This window comes from Myzus persicae, unplaced genomic scaffold, assembly GCF_001856785.1.
Source record: "Myzus persicae strain clone G006 unplaced genomic scaffold, MPER_G0061.0, whole genome shotgun sequence".
NCBI classification, from domain to species: domain Eukaryota; kingdom Metazoa; phylum Arthropoda; class Insecta; order Hemiptera; family Aphididae; genus Myzus; species Myzus persicae.
Window position 1 is genome coordinate 105,979 of NW_019102121.1, and position 16,003 is coordinate 121,981.

General features: G+C 27.5%; 2 protein-coding genes across 5 annotated transcripts; one reads left to right on the plus strand and one right to left on the minus strand.

Annotated features, from left to right (window-relative positions):
* Nucleotides 1-5,452: 5,452 nt before the first annotated feature.
* Nucleotides 5,453-9,740, minus strand: LOC111031327 (WD repeat-containing protein 13-like). Its single transcript, XM_022311216.1, has 10 exons — nt 9,224-9,740; nt 8,735-8,790; nt 8,544-8,663; nt 8,069-8,239; nt 7,857-8,010; nt 6,497-6,663; nt 6,288-6,431; nt 6,042-6,223; nt 5,851-5,978; nt 5,453-5,767 (listed from the first exon to the last, which is right to left on the minus strand). Exons 1-10 carry the CDS (start codon nt 9,324-9,326, stop codon nt 5,565-5,567), a joined length of 1,428 nt encoding a protein of 475 aa, XP_022166908.1. The 5' UTR covers nt 9,327-9,740; the 3' UTR covers nt 5,453-5,564.
* Nucleotides 9,741-9,898: 158 nt separating this feature from the next.
* On the plus strand, nt 9,899-15,965 carry LOC111031328 (saccharopine dehydrogenase-like oxidoreductase). Of its 4 annotated transcripts, none has more exons than XM_022311218.1 (10): nt 9,899-10,028; nt 11,614-11,885; nt 12,261-12,451; nt 12,699-12,828; nt 12,900-12,961; nt 13,332-13,462; nt 14,048-14,300; nt 14,860-15,042; nt 15,147-15,241; nt 15,304-15,433. In XM_022311218.1, exons 2-10 carry the CDS (start codon nt 11,642-11,644, stop codon nt 15,431-15,433), a joined length of 1,419 nt encoding a protein of 472 aa, XP_022166910.1. In that variant the 5' UTR covers nt 9,899-10,028; nt 11,614-11,641. The 4 variants fall into 4 exon arrangements, with proteins under 4 accessions (XP_022166910.1, XP_022166909.1, XP_022166911.1 ...); XM_022311217.1 differs by lacking the exon at nt 9,899-10,028 and adding an exon at nt 10,878-11,094; XM_022311219.1 differs by lacking the exon at nt 9,899-10,028 and adding an exon at nt 11,164-11,534.
* The last annotated feature ends 38 nt before the right edge of the window (nt 15,966-16,003 follow it).

Below are 16,003 nucleotides of genomic sequence, written 5' to 3' on the forward strand. Positions count from 1 at the left end.
AATGGGATAATTTTTATTTAGAAACCAAAATATTCGATCTATAATCTTAACAACCTAACAATCAATTAATATTTTTTATTAATAATAGTAACATCCTCCCAATGGTACATAATTACAAATTCATTTTTAACCAAATAATAAGTACTTCCAATTTTGTAACCTCACCTAACCTACTAATTCCTACCAGTTATCATTAATTCCAATTATAAATACATCAAATATAAAATTCTCTTAATTAAGTTCCCTTCCAAAATATTTCATAATTTTATGTTTCTCATAAATTTTAATGTAACTTGCCCTGGTATAGAAAATGGAAATTGACCAACCTATCTTTTGTACAATATACTCCGCAACCAACATTTTTATAAATTGATAATAGAGACATTACAGTACATACGTAATATCTTAAAAGTTATAGTAAAAAAGCTTGCCAAGTCAAAGATTGGCATGTAAATTTTCTTGAATTTTAATTTTTAGAAATTTATTAACAGTATGTTATATATATAATATATGTGTTTTATTACAATGTGATTAAACCAAAATTGTACTTAAAGAAAATTATTTACTGCCAATTAATTTATTGAGAAGATATTAGATTATAGTAGAATATAGCAGCACAGAATAGCAGGTTGAATGTAACTGGTTTGAACTTAAGAGGTATTAAAGTAATTTTGCTTGTTTTATTTATTGAACTTGAAAACGAAAAGAGTAGCTAACATGAATTTTTTTTCATATTTACACCCAAGCGGTATAACAATCTGAATCCAGAAAAACGTTGGCATGAACCGTCCCACAAAAAAAAATCATTTTCATTTAGTGAGATAGATCTCCAAAACCGGAGACCAAATTTTTTTGTTTGGGGTCTTGTTAGCTTTAAAAAAATCAAAACACATTTAATTTGACATTCTTTGTTGTTTTTCAGCTTTATAGCCTTGTTGTGAATTAACAATTGAAGATAAGGTTCTGAAATCTTCAGTGCATTTCTCCTAGGCAAAGTGAATCTTACAAGACCACAAACAACAAAACCCGTTCCCCGGTTTTGGAAATCTAATCTGCTAAATGAAAATCTAGTTAAAAATAACTCTGTAGTAATGTAGTATGTAAAACGATTTGAAAGACCGAAGTGAAATTTGTTTAACATAATTTGTTTATTTGTTTAAATTAACATCATGAATTCAGAGTTCAGACCATAAATCGTACATAGGCATTAATCAATTTATAATATATTACATTGAAAAGGTTTATATAACTTTACTTAGGTACCATTGGTACATTTTACCTGATATTTAATTTTTAAATTATTTATTAGTTATTTCTTATTGCAATAATAATATACATTGATATAATGATATAATATTTTAGTAGGTACCTAATCACAATAACAGGAATGTACTGATACACTTTGAATCAGTAAAGTTAAGTGTATGGTATTATATTCAATATTGTAGAATTTATAAACAAATTGTGAAAATATTTTTGTGTAAAGTATATTTAGTTATAAAATATTAAATAATAGGAATTGTCTTATAGAATTGTAACTATCAACCATACACAAATAATAAATACTTTCACTATTTTTTTTAGCATCATGTGGATATAATTATTAATTATACATAGAAAAAATTTGAAAAAAAAAATGATAAAATGATAAAAATGTGACAGGAATTAATAATTATATTATTTTCACACTCCAAAAGTTTTACAAGGTATACTTAATACTTATTGTACTGAGTTCTTTCACTAAGATTGGAGACCTTTGTTCACCAGTACACATCTAAAAAAATGAGTTGTCGATTGCCTATACGTCTTATCCCCTTAAAACGTATATGATTTAATTGATTTAGTTATATCAATGGAAAATTTAAAATTTAACGATTTATTACAATACATATATTTACTAACCAATTTAAAGTAACTTACAAATGAATTGATATTAGTTGTATTAACTGCTTCAAGATGGTAAGACATAGTTCAGTGACCGAATTTTACAAGCAATGTCACTGCAGTAGTATTGCCTGATATTACATAGCTCTCTCAAAGTATAGTGTTTTTATTAAAAGTTTTTGTGTGTTCATTTTTAATGAAATAAAAATGTACGTAAGAAGTATCTCTTTGTTTTTATTTATACATGAAGCGTAATTGAGTTGAGAGCCAGATATTGAAATTTGTTGCATTTTGTATTTTTGGAATATTTTTCTAACAGTAAAAAAATGAGTCCAGACTTTTTGTTCAACTTTTTTCAAAGCTGACTTTTTGTCTGGAATTCAAGATACCTATTAATTTTGTGGTTGTTACATATTTTTTAATCTTGTAGTCTCATCTATTCTATGGTTGTGTATTGATTTTTCTAAAATAATTACAACAATTGCAGTATTGTTAATACTTTAGTTTTTGTTGTATTATTAATTACTTAATCTCTTTTATTATCGCTCATCAAAATATTTATGGTTGAACTTAGACGACTTTGTACTTATTCATGTATTTTATGATTGTATGATTAATCTTATTGTAGATATAAGCTAGTACTATATTAGTATTAATATTATAACTATGACTCGTGAAGTTGGTCATACCGATTAATATCTACCATGCATGCCCTTGAACCATAAACTTTATACTACTAGAAACACGAGTGTATGGAAAGTGACAAGTATAACAACGTAGAGAGCACTTTTTGATTATCTACTCGATTACTCGTATGCACGATAGTGCTGGGTAGTAGAGTAAGATATATAGATTATTGTATTTTGTCATCAAGACGGACTACATAACTGCAAGATGTTGTTACGCCGCTCGTAATGCTGTTGTTATACACAGTTCTTGTCTTGTAGTTTATAATGTAATTTATAATTTTTCGATCAGCAGTACTATTTGGAATAGTGTATTTGGTTGCATTCATAAAATTTAATGAAGTATTTAAGTATTTTATCTCCCAATATTTTGTTACTATGTGCCTCTAACTGCCTAAGGTTCCTTCCTCTCAAAGTCTTAAAAGAAGACCGGATATTTTACTACTTACCAGCCAAAGGCATCAAAGTATCTTCTGTGCCTTCTGCACACTTTACAGCTGGGGAATTTCGCACAACTACCTACTCAAAATCCTATATAAAGGCAACTTTGGCTCAGTGCATTAAATTAATGCTTTATGTGTATCTCTATACACAAAACACCGCACGGCTAATCAAAGTGTCCAAAAAACCAAAAATATAAACCATTTAAAAATTATAATGAATACTGTTTGAGAGATATGGGATCTGATACACAGTATGAAATTAAGTGAGACCATTTTGGCAAAAATTAAGGAATGATGCAGATTAGAAAAAATATATTATGATTAGTGCCGAAAACTGACAGTATTCAAGTATTGGTCCAACTCTAAATAGTTAAGACCAGAATGTACCTACTCAATAATTTTTTGTAATTCATTGAATTCATAATGTTTAACAGTTATGATTTTAAAATGTTAAATAATTCAAATATTTACATAAATACTGATTAAATAATGTATATAGGTATCTAGGTGTCTTAGGTAGGCTAAGTATTGCTCAAACAGAGCCTCCAGAGCTGTCTGTTAAACAGAAAAAAAGGTATCTTAGGCACCTAACTTTTTTTTTAATTTGAGTAAAAAACAGGTTTCCAATGTTATTATAATATAAATCAAATACCATTATTAACCAATAAAGTATTCAAATTTTAACTACTGTAAGCAAAGTAACTGCAAATAAATAAACAAGTAATGATTATACAAATATATTAATAAAACTAAATGGTACTTATTTTATGGTAGAATGTAAAAATAAAAATTATGTTTGTCAACTATTTTGTAGGCAAAAATTGAAGAAATATTATTATTTTTTGGTGTTAATCATTAGATTCACTATTTAAATGTTTAGAAATATATGATAGAGCATTAAAAGATAGATCAGAAAAATTATTTAGCTCTGTTAATGAAATTATTACAATTTATTGTTTGAACTAAAAGTATTAATGTATTTATTCAACTTTAGAGGACTGTAATTAATAAGCTAGAGAACCAAAATTGATAATTTCACTATAAATTTTTTCAGGAAAAAGGCCCTATTAGAACCCACTAAAAATATAGTTGTAACCTACCATTTCTAACAATTAAAGTTGATTTTTGTACCTAAAAAATAAGAAACATTTCTTTTTTGTTTTTTTTTTTTAATGTCATGTTATTGTTCCAGAATTACTATAAAAACACACATACAATGACATAAGACAGGGTTGTATATTAAGATCTTTAATAATGGTGTTTTGTTCAATTGGCAATTAACATCAAAATATTCTCGTATTCCAATATGAGGTGTTTATCTGTATCCACTAACCAATGCACTGAATCACAAATAGAAAATTTCTTAATTTCTTAAGTTCTACCATGTAACACTTATTTGTGATTAAAATATGTTCATGCTTCAAAAAAATATCAAAAATAATTTGAATGAATAAATGAGATATGTATTATTGTGTATTATACTATTATTGAGTTCTTAGTCTTCGTAAAGTTAAGGTTAAACATTTAAACATTTATAATTTTGGTATTTTATTTTTTTAGCATTATATTTTATAAAATCAGAAATATAATTATATGTGGTTAGATGTAATAGTGATAAGAGAAGTCATGTGGTATTGTAATGTTGGGCAATAGACCATGAAACAGAACAGAGCCCAGAGGATGATTGTAGCAGAGACGAGAATGGTAAGGATATCCCTTATGTGAAATTTATTTATTAAGGGTAGTGTAGAATTGAAATCAATAGTAGTCAGAATGAAGGGAAAACTATTTATGCTCATGCTAAAAATATTCTTTGAAATAATATTCAAAAGAAAAAAGATAATAATACAAGAAAAAAATACTCAAAGTAATACCCAGTAGAAAAAACACTCAACAAAATAATAATTATGTACATTTAAAACAAATGTATAGGCAGTTAAAATAAATCTATGTATGATGATATAATATATTTATACGCTTTTTAATAATACAATAAATTATATCATGATATATCATTAGAAAAAAATTATATTGGTAGATTGTTTTATAATATTAGCAATAATATTTTCACCCACTAATCTAAATATATATGTAAATGTGAAAGTAGATTCTTTGTAACAGATAATCTCAGAAACAGCTTGATGGATTTAATTGTTTCTGTCTTTGTTTTGCTCGTCATTATTGTCAAAATAAGGTTTATATGAAAGAACATTTGAGAAAATCTACTAGAAAAGCAGGAAATCTGGATGTCAAAAATACAATAGAGGTGCCATCCGTTCAACAAAAAAATAAACTAAATAACAGCTAATTTTTTTTACTTTGCCCAGGAACTTCCATGCACATTTTTATAAGGTATTTTTACCAACTATTAAAAGTCTCAGAGGCAATTAAAGTGGCTTATACAAGTGAATGTAGTAGGGAAGAGAAATGGAGGAAGACTGAAGAAAATAAGAACTATATTTTACAAAAATACTGTTATTATTAGTTATGAACTTTATCAGTATTATATCAGTTAGTTTCAATATTATGAATTTTAAATAACAATTAGTAATTATAAAGGTTGTTGTTGCTTTTGACATTGTCGAGACCAAATAATAATTATCCCTTGCACATCACTTGTTGCTAGTATAGTCTCATCATAGTTAAAAGTAACACCCAAAGTGACACAAGCATGCCCTTGCAATTTGTTGACTGCATAATTAGATTCCCTTTCTACATCTACAAAATAAACGCAAGAATCTTCACTGCTAGTAACTGTAAAATGAAAACGTTAAATTATATTTATAATTACACATTTCTGATAAATGATAATATAATAAACTAAACTTAACACATACCAACACAAGCGCCCTGTCTAAATGACATAATAGGACAAAATGTTGAACGTAACAAGTGATTACTGCGAGCGTGATGAACTAAAAACTTCTTTTTTAAATATAATGAGCCTCCATCATTTTCAGAAACCCTAAAGTACAATAACAATATTATACTTTGGTTATTTATTTTAAATTCATTTTATGCAACGAACTTGTAAAGACATAATATATTATTTGCACAATTTGCTAACAACATTGGATCTCTGGCTTCTCGGCTAATCCATGATCTCCAGCTTAAACAAGTGATTGCACCACGATTTGGTGATGTTATAATTCGATGGCACTTAGTAAGAATACTATCACTGCTGTTTAATTTGAGAGATACAATTTCACTCTATATGTACATTTACATTATTATTTTTGGTTACTTAATTAAACAGTTATATGAATATTATTACCTTGTCATTTCCAACCCATATTATTTGTCCACTACTATTAACTGCAAGGGATAAAATTTGACCACCAATTTTGTGCTTTCCGCCTTTTGGGTACATCCCTGTTGATACATTTAATACACACACAAATCCAGCCTTGTTGCCAGTCTACAATTATAAATTAAATTATACTACATAATACATAGCTAGCAACAAAAATATAAATACCATACAATGAGAATATTGTTGTTGATAGGATTAAATAAACAGACCAAAACAGATGAATAAAAAGGATCACTGACACATCTTAGACAACAATGTCGAATTGCATCCCAAAAGCAAATAGTTGCATCAGTTGAACAGCTAGCAATTAATTCATCTGAAGCGGACCAATCACAACCTAAAATATATTAACTTTTACTAATTTATATTGAATATACGCATAGTTTGAAGTTTTCATGAATATATATATTAATATAGACCCTAATATACCCTTTGCCACAACTACAACATATACCTGGCCTATGTATTCAATACATTTGCTTTTCATTATTACCACTATATCTGGTTGATTGTGTAACTCATGGGTCAACAATTAATTTCTATTGGAGTCTGGAAGATTAAAATAAAAATAATATAAGGTCCAGAGAAAAAAATCTTTCTCAAATCTTAAAATTGTTATAGTAACTATATAAAGACAAAAAAATCAAAAAGTGAATGGTTTTACTGCATCTTCAGTTAACTTTTTAACAGTTATGTACGTTTTACTATTCTCTATCGTGTCAAATTTAGTTGAGTATATTAAAATTCAATTTTTTAATTCATATTTCCATTATTTTTGGACAAAAAAAAGAAATGAGTGATGTGGCCAAACAAATTAAGTTAGTTCAAATAGTTCAAGATGGCAAACAGTTTTTAATATTTTGAAAAACTTGAACCAGTAAACAAGTAATAAAAAATAACATATTATTAAAACTTAAAATAATATTAGTTAACTGAGTTTTATTTTGCATGGACAATTGTTTTGCAACGGTTAGAGAAAAAATATTTCAATCATTAAATATGTGAGGTGGGTGGGAATGATAATTTAATAAAAGAGTAAGTAGATATTTGGTTGCGCATATTTTTGCCCTGATCAATACTTTTGCCCCCCTTAATTGAAAACTGAAATGACACTACAAGATTTAATTAGTAGTATTTCAATAATACTTTGTATGCTATACAAACATTCTTCTGTAATTTCTATAGTACATCACTTCTCCTTGTTTGTAGATAAAGCATCTCGATGCACTCGACTAATTTTTTGGGAAACTGAATACATAATATCTTCCTCAGGATATTTTCTAATTTTAAGTATTTGAATGGATCACTCATTTTTTGGTATATTTTAATTTTGGGTTTTGTTAATTTAATATTTCAGAAAAAGGGTTTTAAACTTATTAACCCCTTCTCTTCCATGACCGTGTTTTGTTCCCTATTTAAAACCTATTTTATTTGACATTAATCCTACAAAGAAAACTCTTCCTAAAACTGCCTTCAATTTATCTTATTTTTCAATATCATAATAATAGTACATAATAATATATGTAATACCTGTCACTGGGCCCGTATGACATCTTAGTATAGCTTTTACACATGGCGGTGATGTCAAAACATCACAAATGCTAAGAGTTCCATCATTTGACGCACAACATAATTTTGATTTATCATTATTAGCAAACTTCAACATTGTTACCGCATCTGAATGCTAAAACACACAAGAAAATAACTAAAAGAAAAAAAAAAAAGAAAAATAGGATATGTACTTGATCGTAGATGTGGTGAACATTATTAAATGCATAATTTTCTTCCATGGTACTATTTCCAACAATAGCTTTGGAAGCTTGAGCATGGGTGGTTGGAATAGGTGATGATAAAAAATCATACTTTCGAGGAAACACATCAATTTCTAATTGTCTGTCTTTATTTAAACTCATCTGTTAAAAATTAAAACTATATAATAATTTAAACAGGTGTCTCAAATGACAAAGACCATATGACTTAGTACAAAATATTAGACTAAGACTGAGGCCTCTTCACTGGGAGTGATAACCCAAACATGTTTTGTGTGTGTCTACCAAAAATATTTATTTATTTAATATTTATGTACACCTTCGAGATGTATTGTTCAAGATCATTGATTGTTATAATAAAATAGCCTTGGAGAAGTTTTAGAAAAAAAGTGTTATATTACATTTCTTTGTGAACCCAATAAAATCATATTTATATTTGTGTATTTACCAAACTAGTACTTTGGCTGCAAGCACTGTTGGACTGCATATCAAAATTTACATTATATCTGTTTTGTAAAATTGCTGACCTAATGCGTAAATACTTTCTTCTCATACCTGGAATCATATCCTTAAAAAAAAAAATAGATGAGTACTTTTTAAGTTTGTATTAAAATCTATACTATTTATATTAAAACTTACATCTTGTTTAGATTTTTCTCGGAGAAGTTGACTTCTTCTCCTAATGTAAAGTGTCCCTAAAAAAGATAGATACACCATATTATAGAGATTTTAATAATTTCATACTTGATATCATAAATTACATTTTTATTTAAAATAGTCAATACAGTAATAAATTCACAAAACTTCAAAATAAAATAATAATGATAAATCTAGTAAATATACATTAACCAACAATAGTATCAACATGGGATCACTTATAATATGTAATATTTTGGTAAACTGGCAAATTAAAGATTTATAATTTTAATTATTCTCAAAATGTCATTAAAATTTCCTGTATCAATCCTTTAAATGGGTGTGTATTGGGTACATAAAGTATATAAGTAACATGATGTTATCATATTTATAAGTTATTCATTGAATCTAAATTCAATGCTAGAACTTAGCTTATAATTTAATTATAGATGATACTTTTTTCAATGTATTTAATTACAATATAAAACTTACTAAAATTGGGGTGGTTTGAAGTTCTATAAGCGTTAAATTTGGAATCCAAAACAAAGGCTTGTTGTTGCCACATTTTGTTGTCAAAAATCTGAATACAAGTCATTTAAATAACAGTTGATAGCAACCATACTAGAGCATGTATGATTTAATTATGTAATTCAGGTTCAGATTTCACATTAGGATGAACAAAAAAATTATTTTCCTGTTACTCAGTACAGACCAATATTGTCGTGAAGCTCTATTCAGTAAAATTTTCGTTGAACATTGAAATAGTTAATTTATAAGTCGATTTTGGAAACGTATAACAATGCACATAGGTAACAAAAATTGCACAATATAGATATGACTTTGTAGACAGTTTAAAATTAATATTGTACATGAAAATACTTTAAATAATATTTTACGTTAGGCGAACCGAGAACACTACCAAACACCAATAGACATAAAATAATAATACTAAAATGCGTTTATTGTATTAAGCTAATATCCATTTATCCTCGAACTAAGAAAATAGAAGCATTCATGATGTTATCTTAATTTGTGCTTTCATCTATGTGACGTCCGTGTTGATAATAGCGATCATGACGATTATCATAAGTTGTTACGTAGTATGGTAGCTATATGACGACGATGTGGAAATGTGGAATCAGCTGTATGGCACGTCGTGATCGATGTATGTTTTGCGCCTTTTGCGCTCGTGAGTTCGAAATTCTAAACTATTGTGCGAAGACGAGTTACAAAAAATGTTCGTTTGAACACGGACGCACCGTCATCACATTGCTATAGCTTAACGCATCATACACAAGTAAGTCCTAAATTTTAGTCCTGTTGGCCGAAGTAGAGAATGTACACAATACAAATTACAAATACCTACTTACAATAATATTTTAGTGTAGGCGCTTACATATAAGTATACAAAGTATATTTCTATCAAATACATGTAGTAACGGGGTATTAGAATTCTCGAGGGAATTTGATTAAAATAAAGTTTATCGAATGCGATAAGTAACTTATTATTTTTGTAATGTGCATGTATTATTAATTATTACTTTATAAATGTTCATTCTCTTTGTATCTTATTTTTATACTACGTATAGATATATTTATTAATTATAACACTAAATGCCAAATATGTAAATGTAATTATAGATACTTGATAATCTTAATACTATCTACTATCTACTCCCAATACTTTCTGTACTATATACACGATACAATTTTCTTACAATTAGAAAAAGAACATTAAAATGCGCTTTTAAAGAAATCTACTTTATATTAATTTTTGTTTTAGTAATACGTACTATTTTATGAAAACTACAATTTGTTTATGATGCAATCATATAAAAATCAATATAAAAATATATTTTTTGGTGGGATTTATTATGAGAATTGCACCATTTAGCCATCTAGACCAAAACAGATCTAAGAACAGTTAGAACATATCTTTTAAGATCGTGAACAGTACAATAATATTGTGGTCTGTGGACTCCGTGTGCCATATATTGGTCACTGCCGATAATCATCGAAATTCTCGCATTATCATTTTACGTATTTGATAACAGAACAGAACATATTATGCTAGTTTTTATTATTATTATTATTATGCATTATTCTTGTGTGATTGGTATCGTTGAGCGGGGAGGGGGACGCCGACAAGCGTCATCGGCTTCTAACACACGGCACACGCGCATTACGCACTACTCACCAACAACTTGTCGTTTGTCTGTATCGTTTTTTATTTTTCAACGTTCCGCTCTTCGGCTCTTGATTCATATTTCGTCTCCGGCCGGTTTCCTTTGAGGTGTGAGATTGACGCAGATGCTAACTTCTGTAGTTGTTTTTTTCAAACTCACCATCTTACAGCTTTCGAGGTGAGTACCACATGACCGGGGCTTTAGCAATTTTATGTTGTCGTTAACTGTTGTGCTAGGTACTACAGGTACACCATACACAGTTCATCAAGAGCGTTTGGTCTCTTTGGGTGGCTACACCTACGTTAGGAGATCTTTAATTTACTCTAATATCCACTCCGTAATAGCAAAATGCAGACCATCAACACAAATAAATTATTTAATTTTTTGGTGATGGAATTTGTGACAATCACCTCCCCCTCCCACCTGTCTGGACGATCAATGTGGTTTGATGTGATGATATCCACTAACACTGTATTCAGTGTTCAGAATTTTCTGGTTATTCACCAAATTAAATAATATTGTTTGGGTAAAACATTTTTGCTGAAACCACCTAGTAGCCCATTAAAGTAATTGAATATTTGCAACTATTTGATGTATTTCGGTTGACACAGAAAACGGTAGCAGTATAATAATACCTTTATATTAAAAAAATTACTGGAATTATGTTTGAAATACCATCAATCTATATTGTACCAGGTTTCCGGCATTAGACTAAGTAGCAAAAATGGAAAGCAAAATACTCGACCGAGAAACGACTGCTGAACTTAATCCAGCCAATGAACAAATCACCAATATGAAATCTAAACGCAAGTACGATATAATCGTTTTTGGCGCTTCAGGATTCACTGGACAATTTGTCGTTATGGAAATGGGTCGCCTTTCTCAAACATACAATTTAACTTGGGCTATTGCTGGGCGTAACACTGATAAATTACAAAACGTATTAGATAAATTGTATAAAACTTTTGGTAAGTTTCCTTTTTTTACTATAACAATTACTGTGAAATAATTATTGAATTTAGGATCTACAGATAAATAGCTTTCATTTTTTAAGGAACGTTAAAAACCATTGTGTATATGTTTGAATTTTTAACTTTTAAAACAACAATGGTGTTTTTCGTTTCTGTAAATGATGTTAAGCACTGTCTTCAGTAACAAGGTTGTTTTAAATTTGTAATATCTAATAGTTTATCATTTAATTGTATTTATTTTTTTTTTTACCTTGTATCAAATAATTTATTGTTTGCAGAAACATTAATGATGAAAATTATGGTGTAGAAAAAACCATAGGTATTATTAATTATGTTTAGCAATTTTTAATGTATGTATCAAATATTATATAGATGATTATGAAGATAAAACAATTGATATTATTTATGCCGATGTACAAGATATTAAAACTGTAATGAGAATGGCTCAAACAACTTCTGTGGTTATAAATTGTACTGGACCGTATTATATATATGGAGAAGTTGTAGTCAAATCTTGTGTTTTGACATCTACTCATTATGTAGATGTGACTGGTGAATCATTAGTAAGTGATATCGGTTGTTCAAATTTAGATTAATGTTGTTGTTTCTATATTGGGATCCTAAAGAATCTACAAATATTTTAAATGTATTTTTAAAAGCATGTTAAATATTTATGAACTATATTGTATTTTTATAATATTGTATGATTGAAAATTAACAAATATAAAAATAAAATTGCTCAGAATACATTATTATTTTAATATTTGTAAATTGTTTTTATTTAGTCACATAACACATTTGTAATTATAGTTTATGGAGAAAATGGCATATATGTATAATAGACAAGCCGAAGAAAATAATTCAATAATTGTTAGTGCACTTGGTATGGAAAGTGTACCTGCTGACCTTGGTGTAGAATTTTTATACAGACATTTTAATGGTATATAACTGCAGTTTGTAGACACATTAAACAAATTATATAGTTGCACGAATTATTTGTTTTATTTTCAGGTGAATTGGAGAATGTTGACATGTACATGCAACTTTATAGCAGTTCATACATAATAACTAACGTGAGTAATACATTTTGCTTTATACTATAAAAAGTAGAAACTATCAAAGTTATCATCATGTATAGAATAAATAATATTTATTAGTCAATATTTTTATGTTTTGTAATAATGGTTGATAAATAATAATATTCTTTTATTCTTACTTGTTAAAGTTGATCTCATCTGACCTATTTTATACCTCAATTGATAAAAATGGTTATGTAACATTTTATACATACATTTTTAAAATTAAAACTAAAAATATTGGTTATTAGTGTGTTATCTTAGTACTTTATTATATTATACAATCATTTTCACAAGAAAAAGGCTAATAAAATACATTGGCAATTTCGATTACAAGCCCTAATAATAAGCTTTGATTGTATTTTAGAGTGCATTTATACACGACGGTACTTGGATAAGTGCTATATTGCATTTGGCTACTAAAAAACAACGCTTATACTACCGGAAACTGTTAGATGAGTTAATGGGAATAACTAGAGTAAAACCAAATGTTTTGAAGTATGTATTATTTAAAAACATATTTGTGTTTTAATATTTTATGATTAAATTATGAAAAAAGTATTTTTTCTGGGTATCGACCTATCTAAGCTCAATATTGTTTTCATACATCAAAAAATGTATAAAACAATATTTGTATTACATTGTACTAACAAATAACTAGAAGTTACTCTTGCATGTATTGCCTTAGTGTTATTAACACACTAACATTTCACATTTTGCACTCTGAATAAAGGAACAATTTTAAAATGCTCATAACTTAAATTGAACTTGAAATATTAAAAAAAAAGTTAGCAGGACTCTATATTCTTACCATTCAGTTTTATAATAGATCCATCAGTTTAGTTATTACAGTTAAATAACTGACTATTCTATACCATCAGGTATTACTTCCTCTCAAAGACACCCTTCATATCTTTGTGGTTAACATAACATAGACTATCTTAAAATAATCCTAAGGAATAGTGTTTCAAAATAGTCTATTAAAATATTAATACCTTATCTCAGTTGTAAAAATATTTTGTTATTTTTGCATGGAAATAATAATTGAATAATTAAATTAAACTTATTGATTTTAAATTATAGGATATTGCATAGACAACAAATCAGCATGCAAGGTGACACTAAAGAATGGTGTTTGGCTTTTCCAGAACCAGACCAAGCTGTTGTTGCAAGATCAATACATCATGCTAAAACTATAGACAATTTACCTTATAATTTTACTGTTCGAAACTATATGGTTTTTGGTAGTTTGATATCAGCTGTTATTGGTTTATTCATATTTTTATTGCTGTCAATCATGGCCACATTTGAACCTATTAGAATTCTCCTTGTTCGGGTAAGATAATCCAATCATTATTAGCTGAGCCGCCTTAAGGTTATAGAAGCCCTACATATGTAGGGATACATATGTACAAAATTCAGCCCTACATTTTTGAGGTGTCTATAAATACTTAAAATATCAAGAAGTATTTGTTTCATAACACATAATTATGTAATATTATACTATATTAGCTATTGTTATTTCTTATAAATTGAGAGTATTTTATTATTTTATTAGTGTTATGAATTAATTGTTATTTTTTATTGATCATTGATAACATAATATAATTAGTAACAATTAATATTAAGTAGATTAAAAAAATAACTTCCATTAAACCAATTAAATATTATATATTTATACTTCAATCGAAGCCAAAATTGATAGCATACTTAGGTATTAGTATGAGTATGTGGGCTTTTATTAGTTCTAAATGTATTATTTATAATATTTAGGTATATACCTAGGACATACCTAGTTGTCTTGCAATTTTTAGGATCATGATCTTAAGGCTACTCTGATTATGAATAGTAGTTATTTTAAAAAACTAATGAGTGTCATTTATACTAAATTATAGTTTCCGAAATTGTTTTCATTTGGGATTGCAACAAAAACTGGTCCAAATGAAAAAATATTGGAAAATTCACGCATGTTATTAACTTTGATCGGTCATGGGACAACATCTGTCAAGCCTCATACTGCTATTCTTAAGGAAATAAAACCTAAAGATAATAGTTCAACAAGAAAAACTATTATTAAGGTAATTTTTTATTAGTACTAATTTTAATTTTGTATATATTATTGGATGTATAAATATGTATTGATATTTATAGATCTATCTTTGAAATAATTTTATTTTTATAGGTCAAAGCTAAAAACCCAGGTTATGGATTCACTAGTAAATCTGTTATCTTGGGAGCAGTAACTATAATCAAAGATCAAATAAATATTCCCAAAGGGTATGACATTTTATTTAAAAATAATATAGTTAAAAATATTATTAAAATATTATGTTGTATAGAGGTGTTTTAACGCCGGCAGCTGCATTCCGTAATACTCAATTTGTGAATCGTTTAATGGATCATGATGCTGCTGTTTTTGAAATTGAGTCCGACTTGGTTACTTACAAACAACAATCAACATTAATTTAAATATTCTGTCAACTATTTAGCTGTTTTTAGTTTTTTTTCTATGTTGGAAATTTATTCCATTATAATTTTCTTTAATGGTGTTAAAATTTAAATTTTGTGTCATTTGTATGTATGGATATTTACCTTTTAATTTTAGGTGACTAATTTGTCTAACAAGTAGCAATGAATACAATCCAATTTCGTTCTACTTACTTCATGTTTATAATCACATTTTGTGTATTTTATGCCATGTACCAGCTGTTTAAGAGATAATATAAAACTATGTATACAAACTCCTTTACTAATTGGTTAAAATATTCAATAATAAATGTTTAATAGAATAAAGTAAATATAAGAATTACGTGTTAATATTTCATAGCCTTTTTATGTCAAATAAGTAATAACTGTTATATTTTATGAATAAAACAAGATTACTGCATTACCTTTAAAAATGTAATCATTCAATTATAAACAATAAGTACTTGCCGAATTCTGGTCTATCAATGAATTGCTTATATTATAATTTTATTCTTGAATATATGGGTATCTAGTATTTGTGTATTAGTAAAATATATTTGCAATTATCTTAGA

Coding starts and splice junctions, on each gene's coding strand:
- LOC111031327 (XM_022311216.1), bottom strand. CDS start 9,326: ATGACTTGTATTCAGATTTTTGACAACAAAATGTGGCAACAACAAGCC. Junction 6,664..7,856: donor TCATACGGGCCCAGTGACAG/GTATTACATATA, acceptor AATATATTTTAG/GTTGTGATTGGTCCGCTTCA. Junction 6,224..6,287: donor TATGGGTTGGAAATGACAAG/GTAATAATATTC, acceptor ATGTACATATAG/AGTGAAATTGTATCTCTCAA.
- LOC111031328 (XM_022311218.1), top strand. CDS start 11,642: ATGGAAAGCAAAATACTCGACCGAGAAACGACTGCTGAACTTAATCCA. Junction 11,886..12,260: donor TAAATTGTATAAAACTTTTG/GTAAGTTTCCTT, acceptor AATATTATATAG/ATGATTATGAAGATAAAACA. Junction 14,301..14,859: donor TTAGAATTCTCCTTGTTCGG/GTAAGATAATCC, acceptor ACTAAATTATAG/TTTCCGAAATTGTTTTCATT.